Source organism: Periophthalmus magnuspinnatus, chromosome 1 (genome assembly GCF_009829125.3).
Source record: "Periophthalmus magnuspinnatus isolate fPerMag1 chromosome 1, fPerMag1.2.pri, whole genome shotgun sequence".
In the NCBI taxonomy this organism is placed as follows: Eukaryota; Metazoa; Chordata; class Actinopteri; order Gobiiformes; family Gobiidae; genus Periophthalmus; species Periophthalmus magnuspinnatus.
The window spans coordinates 24,853,096-24,869,505 of record NC_047126.1 but is presented as its reverse complement, the minus strand read 5'-3'; the positions used below and the strand labels follow the sequence as shown (position 1 = coordinate 24,869,505).

At 39.3% G+C, this 16,410-nt stretch overlaps 1 protein-coding gene and 1 long non-coding RNA gene across 2 annotated transcripts; both read left to right on the top strand.

The window, feature by feature from the left end:
- Positions 1-7,778: 7,778 nt before the first annotated feature.
- On the top strand, positions 7,779-10,842 carry LOC117369871 (uncharacterized). The gene is made up of 3 exons (XM_033965219.2): positions 7,779-7,902; positions 8,587-8,934; positions 10,406-10,842. The coding sequence occupies exons 1-3, from the start codon at positions 7,857-7,859 to the stop codon at positions 10,840-10,842; spliced, it is 831 nt and encodes a 276-aa protein (XP_033821110.2). The 5' UTR covers positions 7,779-7,856.
- A 942-nt stretch (positions 10,843-11,784) lies between these two features.
- On the top strand, positions 11,785-12,895 carry LOC117374573 (uncharacterized). Its single transcript, XR_004541648.2, has 3 exons — positions 11,785-11,902; positions 11,970-12,028; positions 12,757-12,895. It is a non-coding gene; the product is annotated as an uncharacterized LOC117374573 (long non-coding RNA).
- Positions 12,896-16,410: the final 3,515 nt, after the last annotated feature.

The window sequence follows — 16,410 nt, the reverse complement described above, 5'->3', positions numbered from 1 at the left end:
AAATGTGTTTTTTGTTTGTTTTTTGTTATCCTTTTGGGCAGCTTGACACCATACATTCTCCTTATAATTTGAAACCAGTTATCAAGTCTGCTAATGCTACTGTCGCTGTGCCAATTAACAAAGTCGGTTTAATGTCACTCACTATTCTTTTCGGAGAAGGAGAAGGGCTTGTAAGAAGCATGAAGGTGTTTGGAGGGGGAACAGGCTAAATATACAGACTTATACACAGCATTAAGTACCTGAAGATAGAACGTGGTCAGAAGCTTCAAAATGGCAGTTTTATGTATACTAGTGTGTGGATTTAAAAGTCAGACTTGAGGCTATATTTGGAGGACTTAGGAGGCACCACGGTCACAAAGATTTTTTTACTTTAAAATGTTCACATGGCAACAGTGTAGACATGGTGCCAACTACATTTAAACTTGAAAAAAGGTGAGGGTCATAAGCGTTTAAAGTGGGGCTAAAGACCCACAACCACATTTTAAATAAAGCTGCTAAACTGGGCAGTACCTGTGGACTAATTCAATTCAATTCAAGTTTAATTATATAGCACATTTAAAAACAACCTCAGCTGACCAAAGCACTTCACATAAAATAACTAAACACATAAAACACAATGAGGTATCATAACATTATACAAAAGAGCATAAAATACAAGACATTCTATTTATTTATTTATTTATCTTTATTTATACAGGGGGACCCAATGAGAGCACTTTGGGCTCTCTTTTTCATGGGTGCCCTGTTTAAAATACAACACAAACTGAAAAAACAATCAAAACAAATAAGTCCATAAAAAACATCAATAACAAGTGCAGGTGTGTGTATAAAAGTTTGTTATCAGCTCATTAAATTGCAATTGTGTCATCAACGTGTCCAGTTTTGCTTTTCCTTGGAGCATATTCCATTTCTGTGATGCAAAACAGCCAAAAGCCCTCTTTCCCATCTCAGTTCTGGTGTGGCTCGTCCTTAGCCTTATGCAGTCATGTGATCTGGTGTTAAATGTTCTGGTATCAATAATTAACAAGCAGGTGAGGTATTCTGGCAGTTTTTGAAGTAATCCCTTATAGATAAACTTAATGCAGTGCTGTTCTCTTCTAACAGACAGTGATGGCCAACCCACTTTTTCATAGAGCATACAGTGATGAGTTTCAAATCCATCACCTGTAACAAAGCGAAGGGCGGAGTGAAATAGTGGATCCAGTGGTTTCAAAGCAGAGGCTGAAGTCTGCATATACACCACATCCCCATAATCCAGTACAGATAGGAAGGTTGCTTGCACTATTTCTTTTCTGTAACTCATTGGGATACAATATTTGTTTCTGTAATAAAATTATAATTTACATTTTAAACTGTTACATAATTCTGAGATATGTTTTTTAAAGGACAAGTCTTCATCCCTGTACACCAACTGCTGCACCTCCAGCCACGACTCCGTCAAACTGGTTAAGTTTGCGGATGACACCACCCTCATCGGACTCATCTCGGACAGCGATGAGTCTGCCTACAGGAGGGAGGTGGACCGGCTGGTGTCCTGGTGCAGCAGCAACAACCTGGAGCTCAACGCCCAGAAGACAGTGGAGATGATCGTGGACTTCAGGAAAGTCACAGCCCCCCTGCCTCCCCTCACCCTGACGGACTCCCCCATCACCACTGTGGACTCTTTCCGCTTCCTGGGCACCTGCATCACCCAGGATCTCAAGTGGGAGCCAACCATCAGCTCCCTCATCAAGAAAGCCCAGCAGAGGATGTTCCACCTGCGGCAGCTGAGGAAACGCAAGCTGCCAGTCCAGATGATGGTGCAGTTTTACACTTCCATCATTGAGTCCATCCTCACCTCCTCCATCACTGTGTGGTTCGCTGGGGCCACTGCCAGGGACAGACAGAGACTGCAGCGCATTGTGCGCTCTGCTGAGAAGGTGATTGGCTGCAGCCTTCCATCTATACAGGACCTGTACGTCTCCAGGACTTGGGGGCGAGCAGGCCGTATAGCAGCTGACACTTCTCACCCTGGACATGGACTATTTGAGCCACTTCCCTCTGGCAGGAGGCTACGGTCCATTGGGACCAGAACCTCTCGCCATAAGAACAGTTTCTTCCCCTCTGCTGTTTGTCTCATGAACACTTTATAATATCTGCACTATACTGGACACTTTATAACACCGGTCACTTTAATAAGCCACTTTGCACTGTTGTTCTGATGCTGCTATTGTACATATTTTCTCCCTCTAAGTATTTCATTTGATTTTTTTAAGCATATCTTTTTAACTTTGTGCATGCCCTTATTTGTATTTGTATTTGTATTTGTATTTGTATTTGTATTTATTCAGTGTGTTTATGTTGCACTTTTTCACCGAAGCAAGTTCCTAGTTTGTGAACTGTGTTCACAGACTATGGCAATAAAAGTCTTCTGATTCTGATTCTGATTCTGATTCTGATTCTGATCAAGCCAAAACCCAAGATATTTATAAGTTTTGACTCTTTCAATGGATGTACCATTTAGTGTGTAAAGGTTTGTAGCTTGCATGTTACTGAAATGTTTTTTAGAAAAAATCATATACTTAGTTTTACTTACATTCAAAAACAGCTTAAGATTTATGAGGGAGTTTTGGATTTCATTAAAATCTTGCTGCAGTTTTAAAGTGCCTGATCAGCAGAAGGAGCAGTTGCATACAAAACAGCATCATCTGCATATAAATGTATGTGGCTTTCTTTTAAATTGTGACCAATAGAATTAATAAAAATAGTAAAAAGTAGGGGGCCCAAAATTGAGCCTTGGGGCACTCCTTTACTTAAAGTTAAAAAATCTGATTTAAAACCATCAGCTACTACTGCCTGGGTTCTGTTTGAAAGATAATTTTGGAACCAGTTACATGTAGCATTGTCAAATCCAATCTGCTTCAGACGGTTCAGGAGGACTCCATGATCCACTGAATCGAACGCTTTAGTTAAATCAATAAACAGAGCTACACAATCTTGTTTATCATCAAGGGCTGAGAAAATCTCATTTAAAACTTTTGTGGTTGCTGTGACAGTACTATGCCCTTTTCTGAAACCCGATTGATAAGACTTCAAAATGGAGAAATTATTTAAATAACCTGTAACTTGATTTCAAACTAACTTTTCTAAAACTTTTGCAAGACAAGGTAATTTAGATATTGGCCGGAAATTATTTACATTTTTAGTTGTCCCACCTTTATGTAAAGGCAAAACATGTGCTGTTTTCCATAATTCCGGTATAATTGCCATTTGAATTGACAAATTAAAAATGTGTAAAAGAGGTTGAATTAAATATGGGGCAGCTAATAAAAGAAGTTTTGGATCGAGATCGTCAGCTCGTGTGGACTTCTTTGGGTCTATGGAGCGGAGAGCATTTAAGACCTCCATGTAACTGAAAGGTCTTAAAATGTGGTTATCTGTCCGAGGTTCAGATTCAACATAATCAACATCAGAAGGACCATCATTGTTCAACATATCACATGCAGAGATAAAATGTCTATTGAAAGCATCACATATTTCCTTTTTATAATACCAGAATCTAATAAAATATCAGTTGGTAAAGTATAATTGTTAGGTTCAGAGAGGGATCTGATTGTCCTCCAGAACTTAGTTGGATTTCCGTGGCTCTCTATCAATGCAGACATGAAGTAGGATGTTTTTGCCTTTCTAATTGCTGATAGACATTTATTTCTCTTGTGACGAAAACATGCCCAATCCAACTCAGACCTAGTTGTGTGCGCGGTTTTCCAGGCAGCATTTCTTCCTTTAATTAAATGTGCAGTTTCTGAATTGAACCAGGGATTATTACAATTTTTCATTCTAATTTTTCTTTTAGGCGCAAGCCGGTCGACAATTTCATTAAATGTATTAATAAAAAAGTTCAAGGCCATATCAGGGTCAAGGAATGCTGATGTTAACCCGATCTCACTGTAATATAGGTCAGAGATGAAGGCCTGCTCATTGAAATGTTTATATGATCTTCTGACCTTTACACATGAATGTGTCTTTTTCATTTTTGTATTTCGGATACATCCAATTGGACAATGGTCACTAAAATCAAGTGGAAAAACACCATTTGCCTCATAATTATGGGGTTTGTTTGTTAAGATTACATCAATGAGTGTGCCTTTATTCAAATTTGTAGGGTCAGGTCTAGTTGGATTAGAAATTAATTGTGTAAGAGTTAGGCCATTGCATAGGTCTTTCAAAGTTTCAAACTCTTTCTCCAGCCAGTTAATATTTATATCACCCATTATCAGGGCCTCAAAATTTTCCAGTTTAGAAAGCATCATAAACAGGTCTATCTATCTAGACAGTATTAAAAGCCAGGGAGAAAAAATAAGTTTTGAGCCGAGACTTAAATTGAGTAACAGACTCAGATGATCGGACAGACAAAGGGAGACAGTTCCACAGTTTGGGCGCTGCCACAGAAAAGGCCCTGTCACCCCTAGTTTTGAGCCTAGCTTTAGGCACAGCAAGCAGAAGCTGGTCAGCTGACCTCAGAGCTCTGGGAGGAGTATAAGGCTGCAGCAGCTCCCTAAGATAGGCTGGGCCCATAAATTTAAGACATTTAAAAACAATCAATAACACTTTGAATTTCGCCCGAAAAGCAATAGGGAGCCAATGTAAAGAGCACAGAACAGGCGTAATGTGCTCCCATCTCTTAGTTTTGGTCAGAAGCCGAGCTGCAGCATTCTGAACCGTCTGCAGACGTTGTATAGAGCCCTGGTCCAGACCTACATACAAAGCGTTACAATAATCCAGGCGCGATGAGACAAAAGCATGTATAGCTTTTTCAAAATCAGCCAGAGGCAAATAAGGCTTAAGTTTAGCCAGAGTCCGGAGCTGACAAAAGCTAGTTCTTATAACTGAGCTGATATGTTTATCGAGCTTGAACATGGAGTCCACAATCACTCCTAGATTCCTCACTGAAGGACGACAGAAGGAGGACAGTGGCCCAATCACACTGTCATGTCCAGCGAGTAGCTTGGTTTGACCAAAAACCACAATCTCAGTTTTACTTTGGTTTAAGTTTAAAAAGTTACTGCTCATCCAATTTTGTACATCCCTGAGACAGTCCTGCAGTGTTTTAATTGTGGTCTGACTATCGGCCGCCGTCATAGGCAGATAAATTTGAATGTCATCTGCAAAACAATGAAAAGACACTTTGTGTTTTTTTAAAAACAGCACCCAGGGGAAGCATATATAAAGCAAAAAGAGCAGGCGCTAATGTAGAACCCTGGGGTACACCATAATTTAAGGGTGACACAGAAGAAGAATACGATCCTAAGTTAACAGAAAAGCTCCTATTAGACAGATATGATTGGAACCATCTGAGAACAGTACCCTTCATGCCCACACATGACTCTAAGCGGGCTAAAAGAATGCTGTGGTCCACCGTGTCAAAGGCTGCCGATAAGTCTAAAAGCAAAAGAACAGCAGACTGTCCTGAGTCCACTGTTAAAAGCAGGTCATTAAAAACTCTTAAGAGGGCAGTTTCGGTACTGTGCTGTGATTTAAAACCAGATTGGAATTTTTCACCAATTTCATTAGAACTGAGATAGGCCTGCAGCTGATCATACACAACCTTCTCTAAAACTTTGGACATAAAGGGCAACTTAGAAATCGGTCTAAAGTTAGACAGAACATTTGAGTCAAGATTTGACTTTTTGATGAGAGGCTGGACAACAGCATGTTTCAGAGAAGTTGGGAAACAACCTGACAACAAAGATGAATTTACAATATTAACCATAAAAGGTCCAATAGAATCAAAAACATTTTTGAAAAGACGACTTGGAATAGTGTCTAGAGGACAAGAGGAAGGTTTTAGCTGTTGGACAATTTTCTTCAAATTACAAAAAAATACTGGATCAAAATGCTCAAAGACCGAATTACAAACTGTTGGAGCTACAGGAACCACAACAGGTGTCAGTGTTGACCTAAGCACTGAGACTTTATCAGTGAAAAATGACAAGAATCGTTCACAAAGCGTTGGTGATGGCACTACAATATTTGTGTTACAAGGATTTACAAGAGATTTCAAAGTGTTAAAAAGCATTTGCGGTCTGTGGCAGTTGGACGACACAAGGTTGGACATAAAGCTACATTTAGCAGTTTTAACAGCCCGCTGATATTCTGTAAGACTGTCTCTCAGTATTTGCTGGGAGACCTGTAGTCCATCCTTTTTCCATTTCCTCTCAGTGCGTCGGCATGTGCGCCTAAGTTCACGTGTGGTATCATTAAACCACGGCTGTGATTTAGGCTTTACACGTTTAAGCCTGAATGGAGCCACTGAGTCCAAAACCTCTGTACAAATATCAGTGAAAGAGGAGAGTAGATGATCCGGCGATACATCTTCCAGGTTGTCACTATTCATAATTCCATATGTACTGAAAGCGCCAGAAAATAAAGAGGCAATCGTGGAGTTCAATGTACGCTCCCGACGTGCTGGTGTGCACGGACTAACTACGCACCGAGACAACGCCACAGAGAACAATACAATAAAGTGGTCAGAAAAGTGTGTTTCGGAAATCTCAATCATGTTTACATCAAGACCAAAAGACAGCACCAAGTCCAGGGTGTGTTCTTTCTCATGCGTAGGGCGCGACACGGACTGCTTTAAGTTAAAAGAATAACTAAAGACTAAAGGGAGTGAGGGGGGAGGAGGGTTCGGGAGTATGACAAACAATGGCATTGGTCTAACAGGTATACACACTTTAATTCACCCCTGCAGCCAGGTGTTTTGTGATTGGAAATTCCAGTGGCCACTGAAGGCAGCACAAACTTAGATTTAGGTAGTGATGCAAAAAATGAAGCAAAGCTTCAAATTGTGGCTCCAGCTAAAGTGATTGTTCCAAATGTTCAAAATCTCAAAATAAATGTGGTTCAGTAACAAGGAAGTCACGTGGCCAAGGCCTCGGTTTGTAAATGCTGAAAAATCAAGAATCGCGGAATATATGTCAGCATAGTACATTTTATTAATGTCCTTGTTACTGATATACTTGACAAAAGTTCATGTACACACTGATAAAAAACCTTAAAATAAACATTCTTTGTAATGCCTTAAAATCCCCAGTAGATGGCAGTATTTTGAGGCTTTTTTGTGCTGTAACTGTCGGTGAGACCTCATTGGTTCATCATGCTTCATTTTTCGTGTCCTAATAACTTCAGGGAACTTTATGTTTCTCTTCAAACATAATGTTTCTTTCTTACTTGCTCACTCACTTGTGACTTAAAGAGGAGGACTTCACCTTTGGGCTGATGATGATGTCTCCAAGTTACTTTTCACCCCCGGTTTCCTATTTTAATCATAAACAAAAATATCAATAGTAGTCTATAACAAAAATTAAAGACATACAATAGCCTAAATAAAGACATTAAGCTCACTTGTGTAGCTCATTGACTTGCTCTGCTCTGATTCTGGGAGATGGACAGGCTACATTTGGAGGCTCTGGCTCTAAGTAGCCATCATGTCTACCTTATGTATTCACTTCCACCGTGTGGATTTAACAGTCATTCAAACTGACCTGGGTGGTGTTATTCCTCCTCTCTTCTCTGGAGAGACTTTTAACTGGGCCCCGGAGGCTCTATATCACTGTCCTCTGCTCCTCAAGCCTCCAGCCCTCTTCTGTCAGGGGGCTGGAGCAGACACTGGGGGCAAACACGTGCATCTCATTTGGGCTCTTCACTGCTCCAGAGTCTGCCCCGAGGAAGTGATGTGACAGAGCGAGGAGAGAGTTTGTGAGCTGCCAGGACCGTCCACAGTCTGCAGGTGAACCGAGAGACTGCCGTGTAACCTCTGTGCGGATTTGATAGTGTTTGTCCGTGTTTGTGTCTGAAATGTCTCAGGACTGGACATGGTGCAGCTCAAAGACTGTCTACTGCTGCTTCTCCTCCTCACAGGTAAGTTACTGAATAAGACAGAAATATAATTATATAATTGAAGGGTTTAAGAAGTTAAATTGTGCCTTAAACTATATATTCTGACTACATCAAGTGTTTGCTTTTTGGGGAATATGACGTTGACCTACTACTAGGCCTAAGATAAAATAAATAAAAATAAAAACTGGCACTACTCTTGTCTCATTTTAGAGAGAAAAACCCAATAGGCCTAACATTGTGCATTAATCTATAGCCATTGCATTATAAATCAAAATAGTAGTCATATCCTGATGGGCTACATCAGAGTTTTCCATGTTTGGGTAAATTTGACACCTGGTTTCTAACAAAATGACTTCAGAAAAAAAGAACAGCATTACTCTAATCTAATTTTAGTGAGGAAAAAGACAAGGGGTCAAATATATACAATCTTTCAATGAATCTTTTAAAATTAATGTGAAAATTGTTGTTTATTTTATACCATTTATTCTGTAGTCTTCTTATAAAGTTAAAAAACAATATTCCGACGTAGCCATATGACTTAAAGTTTATATTTTTAAGATACATTTTCATTTTGAACCTCACAATATTAATGTGCAAAATTAAATTTAAAACTGCAGATTAATTGTGTTACTGTGGACCTGTAGCTTTTAAACAAGTTTTATTAATACATCTTGATGTTTCTGCCATTATAACTCTCTTTTGCAGATACATCACTGGTCCTACTCTCTGAAATATGCAATGGACACATGGACTTGTCCCAGAAGCCTATGGGACATTTGACTTTCAATCCAAAGCAGGGGACAGACCAAACCAAGAGGACACTTGTGGTTTGCACTCGGACTTTGGAGATCCCAGCACGTCATACAGTACTACTAAAGTTAGTGTGGCTGGAGAGGGCGTCAAACATGTCCCTGTTGTGCGTTTGGGGCACAAAGGAGTGGACACTGGCTGTGGGGGACATTGCCCTGCTTTCTGGATGTGACCAAAACAAAGCCAATCTCACTTGGACCGGTGCAGGGCATTCCTCAAATGCTTTCCAGCTCTTCTACAATGGTGAGGAACTTCTCCTCTCCTCTAGTGGTTTATGAGATGCACATGTTTACAGTCACAAGTCTGAGCCGTCATCAGTGTTTAGTCAAAATGGAAGAGATTTTCTTAGTAGTCGTCTAGCCAGCAAAGTATTGAAAATCAGATACTGATCAATACTAAAACTAGTATACACACTAAATTTGAGCAGAGGACATAAATGAACCTTTCTGAACAGCTCTGAATGACTTTGAGCTTTATCAAAACAAGTATAAGACCAGCCTAGTATAAGCCCACCATGGAACCTCCTTGAACGACTGAGGGATTACACAGATATAAAACCACATGGTAATATAAAAAACTACTACAATCTAATGCTGAAAATTGCATTCTGTTGTCTAAAGAAAGCGGTATTGGAATCGGTCTTGAGTCATTTCTTTAGTGTCGAAATCAAGTTTGAAATTTTTGCTTTGTGACAACATTATAATGTTTTTGTTTGTTCTTTGTATTGATCTAAAACAGGTTAATAATAAAAATGGATCCACTGACATCCTGTTCAAAACTGCAGAGCTGATAGTGGTATTTCACTGTAGCAAGCAAAGGACAGCCATTTACTTGTTTTTACTGTTGAAAAATGACTACCTTACATGTATGACAAGCTTGAATTATCTTCTGAATAATCACAAGTGAGTAGAAATTTATTTATAACATAGTTAAAAGCTTATCAATTTTACATGTCTCTTTAAGAAAAAAATCCCAACAGATAACTAACTTGCTTGAGAGGTATTATAATGAAACAGAAATGTGATACATTTAATTTTAGCTAAATCATAATTTCTATTTTTACCCCTTCGATTTCATAATGCACCAGTGATAACAACACTCTCACACATGCCTTGTTTTGGAGAGGTTTTAACAATATTACAAGTTGATTCCAACTAATTGGTTACATATTATTGTATAATTGATACGTTGCACACAGCATAGCACAGAGCCGGTCTAAGCTGCTTTAGGCCTGAGGCGCACACTTGTCTGTGCTTGTTGTATAATGAAACAATAGATTGAAAATGTTTTGGACAGGAGGCACAGTGGCTAGTGTTCACACTTCACTCCAAGAAGACTCCTGATTTGTTCCCTTTCTGTTTAGAGTTTGTATGATTGTTCCCGTGTCAGGGTTGGCTTATCCCGGGCACTCTGGTTCCTGACCAAGACTAGCTCAAGATCTGGAGATGGGTTTCCTGTTGTAATGTTTTGAGTTGTTTGCATCAAATCCATGTTTTAAACATATGAAGGCTATATTTTTGTAACTAAAAACAAAAGTTTCTTTTTTTTATGTGAGAAAATAAATGCCCTTAAAAGGTTGGACAGTCAGTTGGCTACACTTTATCCTTAATGGAAAAACAACATTTTGATTTGTCTGTGCCATGTTTTTGGAAAGTTTGATTTCATGGCAGAGGTGTTAACACTGGCCCTGCCACTGCTCCTCTTTATTTTCCAGTTCAGGAGGACGAGAAAAGCTCCACAGAGACCTACACCAACCCAGACTCACACCCCAACATCTTCACCTCTTCTCCAGACACCACCACTGATCATAGTCCCTTTTCTGAGAGTGCAGATCTTTCAGGGAATTCAACCCGCAACTCTGGGCTGATACAGCCCACCACCACCTCCCCCTCCATCTCTGGAAGCACTGGCAGGGAAGCTTCTATATTTCCTGGGGAAGAATGGAACAATGGACCGGATACATCTGGAGCGACACGGCGCACTGATAGTCCTGGTACACTGGACTATTTTAACACACAACATTCAGTTCGAAGTTTGGATTTTATGACATCTCAAAATGCGAATTTACAAACTTTCTCAGAATCAAATGAAGCAACAACTAACAGCGAAACATCTGTAAGCACTGGATTCTACACAACTACTGGCCACTAAAAGTTTGAGAACACATTATAAAGAGCTAATCAAAGCTGGCAGCATCCATTTTGAATACTTGGCTAGCACTAGCAGTTCAGTGGAAAAAAATTGGCAACTGGGTAATCATCTTAACATCTAACATCTTGGACTAGCAGAATTTGGAGAAAGTGGCAAAGACGAGGCAAAAACAACAGAAAGAAATGATCTGTTCCCCACAAATTCTTATTCCCCACAACCTCTCACAACAAGCACTGAACTTAAACATATGTCTACTGAGTCAATGTCAACTCTGTCACCAGGAACTCTAGCTAATCAGCACAGCAGTACAAGATTAGACAGCGATCATAAGAGGTACTGCTCTTTGTTATTTTAAAGTCTGTCCAGTGGTTTTGTTTTTTCTTAGGAACTATGCATTTAATAAACATAGATGAAATTATCAGTTATTCCTCATTTGCTCTTACACACACTCATTACAAACATACATACACCTGTGTACTTCAAAGTAGGGTTGTCATAGTGCAGGGATCGAGCAGGGATTGATATTAGAAAAGTCACATTCACAGGACAGAAATGAACCTTTCCTAAATAGCTTTAGAATGATATTGAGCTGTACCAGAACAAGTATAAGACGACACAGAAGTATAGGCTGTAGTATAGATGACTGAGGGTTTACACAGATATAAGGCCACATTGTAATATAAAAGAAAGTACTATTATTGAATTTTGCAAATGACATTCTATTGTCTAAAGAAATTGTGCTTTTATTGTCATTGTTGTATTGGAATAGGTATTGAGCACTGAGTTTATTCGTTTCCTTAGTATCGAAATATTGTCAAAATTTGACATTTAAGTATTGTGACACTTCACACAGATTTAAACTGAGTATGAAATGAAACAGTTCTTGATGTATTTATATGTGTATTGTTGTTTTTCTTGTTTTCTTGTCATTTTCACCTTTTATTTCATCCTTGTAAATGTGTTTTGTCTAGTGGAGTCCATTGAGTTGCTATTGCAGATCACAGTAGAAGAATCACATCCTAATTTAACTGAAGGTTTGGAGGAGGACACAACTCTCTGGGTAAATCCAAGAAAGGTTATAGGGCATATGGAAAAGAACATTTGTAATGTTCCACTGTTTGTGTCAGTTGGAGCCATATCTCCAGAGGGCCCCAGGGTTCCAGGAGCTGCTTGGAGTGTGGAGCAGGTTAGCTACAGCTCTGAATCAGTTAGCATAAGGGTCAATACTGTCCTTTGGGAACTCACTACTTGGGTAAAGAGCAATTTTAAGTGTGTGGATATATAATCTGATTTATGATTAGAGATTGGCCAATATATCGGTTTGCATTTTTTAGCATATCAGCTATCGACCTACAATCTCCAGTGCAGGTTGATATTTTATTTTGGCTGACCTGCTGCCTAAAGAATAAAGCTTTATTTCAACACATGAGTGTAAAGAGGTAATGTCACAAAACATAACTACACTGAACAAAATCAGCCCTCCATATCGTCCTAAAAATATTGGCAGATTTTATCAGCCATTGATTTTTCTGGATTCTAAACAATCGACATCAACCTCAGCCATGAGAAAAAAAAACATATCTGTATTTAATTTGAAGCTGGTGGAATGAGAAAGGCAAAACATTAAATAATGCACAAAATCTATTTTTGTAGCTATTCTAGACCACAATAATGATAAAAACTAAATCCTATTTGAAGGAGCAATGTTCAAATCATTTTATATTGTCAGTTTTTGTGACTTAAGAGTACTGTTACTCCGTCAAATATTACTGAAGTAGAAGTAAAAATATGGTGTCTCAATGTTAGTCCCAAAAGTGCTAAAAAGTGACTAATTTATGGTGACAGGCCTATGTAGAGCTCTGTATATTTGGAGGACCATGTATGAACACCATGCTGATCTATGTGCTGTGACAGTGGTGCAGCCGTGCAGTGCCTGCTGGAGTTCAACACCAGGGGAGCTCTACAGTGGCTGCCCCAAACAGGAGCCTCCTCTCTGCTGGACAGAACCGGGCTGAGGCAGGCTGTGAGGGATGGCCGAAGCTTCAGGTCTGCTAGAATTGCTAACGTCTCACTTGGAGGTCAGTGTTTTATAAAAGGGCCTGAACCTGATTCTGCACCATGAGTCAGTAACATGTTTTAGTTTGCACCATTAGCCCTGCTAATGGCTCAAACTGCAGTTTCTGCCTGTGTGGTATTGAACCATGACAAAGAAACAGCTGTCTGGGATAGTGTCATATGGTTGTTTTTGAAAAGTATTTGTTGATTTGTATTTGTTAATTGCATAGTATTTTGAATAATTTTGCATATTTGACGTTTACCCCCTGAGGGTACGCGAGGACTTGTCAGGGAGTACTTGGAATGATTTCAGACTTAAAAGAAAGTTGGAACTGAAGTATTTGAATGTTAAATGTTCCTCGTTTTGTGTGTGTGAGAGATATAATTTATTTTTAATTTTTTTGTATTTACTTAATGCAAGACGGACAAGCATAGTGACCATACATATACAGTAGTGACCAGTGATGATAAGGCATATCATACAACTTACTTTACTTTTTTTACTTTATTATGAGCAAATGCAGAGGGCCCCACATCCACAAGGGGGCCCCATCCATCTTCTTCTGCTTCATCCAGGGCTGAGTCACAGGAGCAGCAGTTTAAATAGGGACTCCCAGACTTCCCTCACCTTGGACACTTGGATGTGGAAAATGTTCTCCTCATTTACAGCTACCACTCCCTACAGTAGATTCCCGAGCTTTTACTTACTGTCATTCCTCTGTCTGTGGAGTCTTCTGTCAGGTAAAACTAGTGTAATCCAAATGTAACCTTAACCAAGCACTAACCCGAACCATGAGAGAGGTAACCCATCTGTAACGCTAACCCCGAGGGGTAACCCCTAGTAACCCTGGGAGGAGTACCCAGAGGCTAAGCCAAGGGGCAACTCTGTAACTATGTTTGTATAACTTTTTGATCTGTGTGCAGTAAAGTGGTCAGTGCCATGACTCACCAAGACAGCAGTGACTGGAAGGTAAGATGTGAGACTCAGAGTTGTATAGAGTGAAAATGGTCTTTGACATGACCACTCTCCTCTGTGACAGGTGGGGCTGAAGCAGAAAGACTATGGAGACCTGGAGGTGGGAGGGACACGCTCTGATGCATACAACTTTGTATCAACAAGAGCTAAAGAAGACAAGTTTACTTTTAGTATCCACTGCTCCTCTTGTAGGCACTACAGGTAGGATACCCCCTCTAGGCCCCACCTACATCTAAGTCAATGTAATGTGCCCAAAAAGCATGAAAACCCTCCTTGTATGTGTGTGTGCAGATACCGGGTGTCCAGTACTCCTCCTCTGAGCTCTGAGTTTCGAAAGGACGTGTCCCTGCTGCCCTCCTCATACAACTACTACACCAAGACCCAGTACAGACGCCTTATCAGCACCTATGGCACACACTACATCCGACAGGTCACTACATTTTTCCTGCCCAGAGGCGCGATTGTGAACTGCTCTCTACTGAAACATTTAAGCACAATGTGGCACTTATTCTCTCATATTTCCTGTTAATAGTTGTAGGGTTGTTAGGGGTATAATTGAAATCTTCAAGTCAAAGTCACAGTACAGTGGAGACACAGTATGACATTTAACCTGTGCTCATAGAAACAACCAGATAACACCACCCTGACAAGTTACAGGTCAGATCTGTGGAGAGGCGACCTCACTCACAGGAAGAATGCATGTTTTTCCAAGTTAAATCTAAGGGACACAACTCCTGCAATTGAATAAATTCATGATATAAACATTTAATTCCATACTATAGAACATTCCAGGCAAATCAGTGAGATCAGACTGGAGCAATAGTGCAACTTTTTTTTTAAAGTCTAAACCAGGACTAAATCAGGACAGATGTGGCCGGTGTAATCAGGCCACACCTGTCACAGTTTAATGACATTATTTTGTCATTAAACTGTTACAAAACTGTTATGAAAAAATAATGTGTTCAGAGATGCATGTCGTCACTTCAGAAACATGCTGAAATTTTAAAATACAAAGCACGCATTCACCGTGCCACATGGGCGTAATCAGCACACCAGGCGTTAGCCCTTACCTGAAAACCTTCCCTCACACTAACACATCTTCACCTCTAAGGGCTTTTAGGGGCCTTGGAGCATGTACTTATTTGTGTAGAGGCTGGAAAACTTTGCATCACCTGTCTCCATAGAGATACTAACGTGCAATGCCATACTTTGAAAATTGTATGGTGTACCTTTTAAGTGTATTTACTTATTAGACATAAATTACTCTTGAAAATAAACCATTTTGACTATTTTCCTAATAAGCTTAAACTGTTTATCAACTTGTGGACTAAAAATTTTTGGGGAAAAAATGATATTTATATTAGGGTGGACAATGGAGTGAAATGCCAAGTGGCACAGAAATGTTATGTCCTCCAGTGGGAACTGAACCAGCAACCCTCCAGTTTCCAGGCGACGCTTAACCCACTACTTTACAACAGCCTGTTCACTCCACAGGGAGATATTCTTACTTAAATTGAGAAATGAAATCTGATGACTTTAAATGACTCAAAAAGATAAATATTGTGAGTTTGTGATTTTAACTCGTGTAGATGATTTTTTATATATATATTTGCAGTGTGCCCTGAGCTTTTTTAGCATGCATGCCTCTTGAGGACCATAATTTAACCCATTTATAAGGCTGCACCTACTGAAATGACAAATTGTTTTGTTCATTACACTAGTAAGACTACAATATTGTACATTTCTTGTTATTGTTGGCGTGTAAAGCATTAGCTCTCTATGTTTTTCCATTGAGCAACACGTGTGTCCTGAAACTGTTTCAAACTAATGTCACTCACACTCTTCCTTCAAATATATATATATTTTTACCACTTTCCTTATAAACAGATAAAATAATAACATATTTTTTTCACTACAACATCAATTTGATCCTCTTTAGATTAGGGTTACCAAAAGCATCAAATCAGGTACTAATAGATACTAAAACTAGTTTAGAAACAAGATACTCATTTGAGCAAGTATCGATACTAAAGAAGTCACATTGACAGGACATAAAAAAAACATTGCTGAACAGCTTTCAGAATGATCTTGAGCTGAATCAGAACAAGTATAAGACCAGACAGACTAGTATATAGTATGGAACCTGGACTAAACCAGGACTAAACCAGGACTAAACCAGGACTAAACCAGGACCAAAACAAGACCAAACCAGGACTAAACCAAGACCAAACCAGGACTAAACCAAGACCAAACCAGGACTAAACCAGGACTAAACCAGGACTAAACCAAAACCAAAATCAGAATCAGAATCAGAATCACTTTTATTGATCCCCGAAGGGAAATTCTCTTAGTTAACTGATGCCACAACCACAGGATAGAATTAAGAATAAAAATAAAAGTCATTTAAATAAGAATAACATTTGTGCAATAAGAATAAAGTGTCAGTGTTAAACAAAATAAATAAATAGATCATCTCACAAAATCACACACTATTTACATCTATGTACAAAATGGAATATTGGAGACAAAACAAGACC

What these genes read in the sequence shown, in the direction of transcription:
- LOC117369871 (XM_033965219.2), top strand. Translation starts at nt 7,857, where the DNA reads ATGGTGCAGCTCAAAGACTGTCTACTGCTGCTTCTCCTCCTCACAG. An exon ending in GCTGCTTCTCCTCCTCACAG is followed by an intron (nt 7,903 to 8,586) that starts GTAAGTTACTGA and finishes TCTCTTTTGCAG; the next exon opens with ATACATCACTGGTCCTACTC. An exon ending in TTTCCAGCTCTTCTACAATG is followed by an intron (nt 8,935 to 10,405) that starts GTGAGGAACTTC and finishes TTTATTTTCCAG; the next exon opens with TTCAGGAGGACGAGAAAAGC.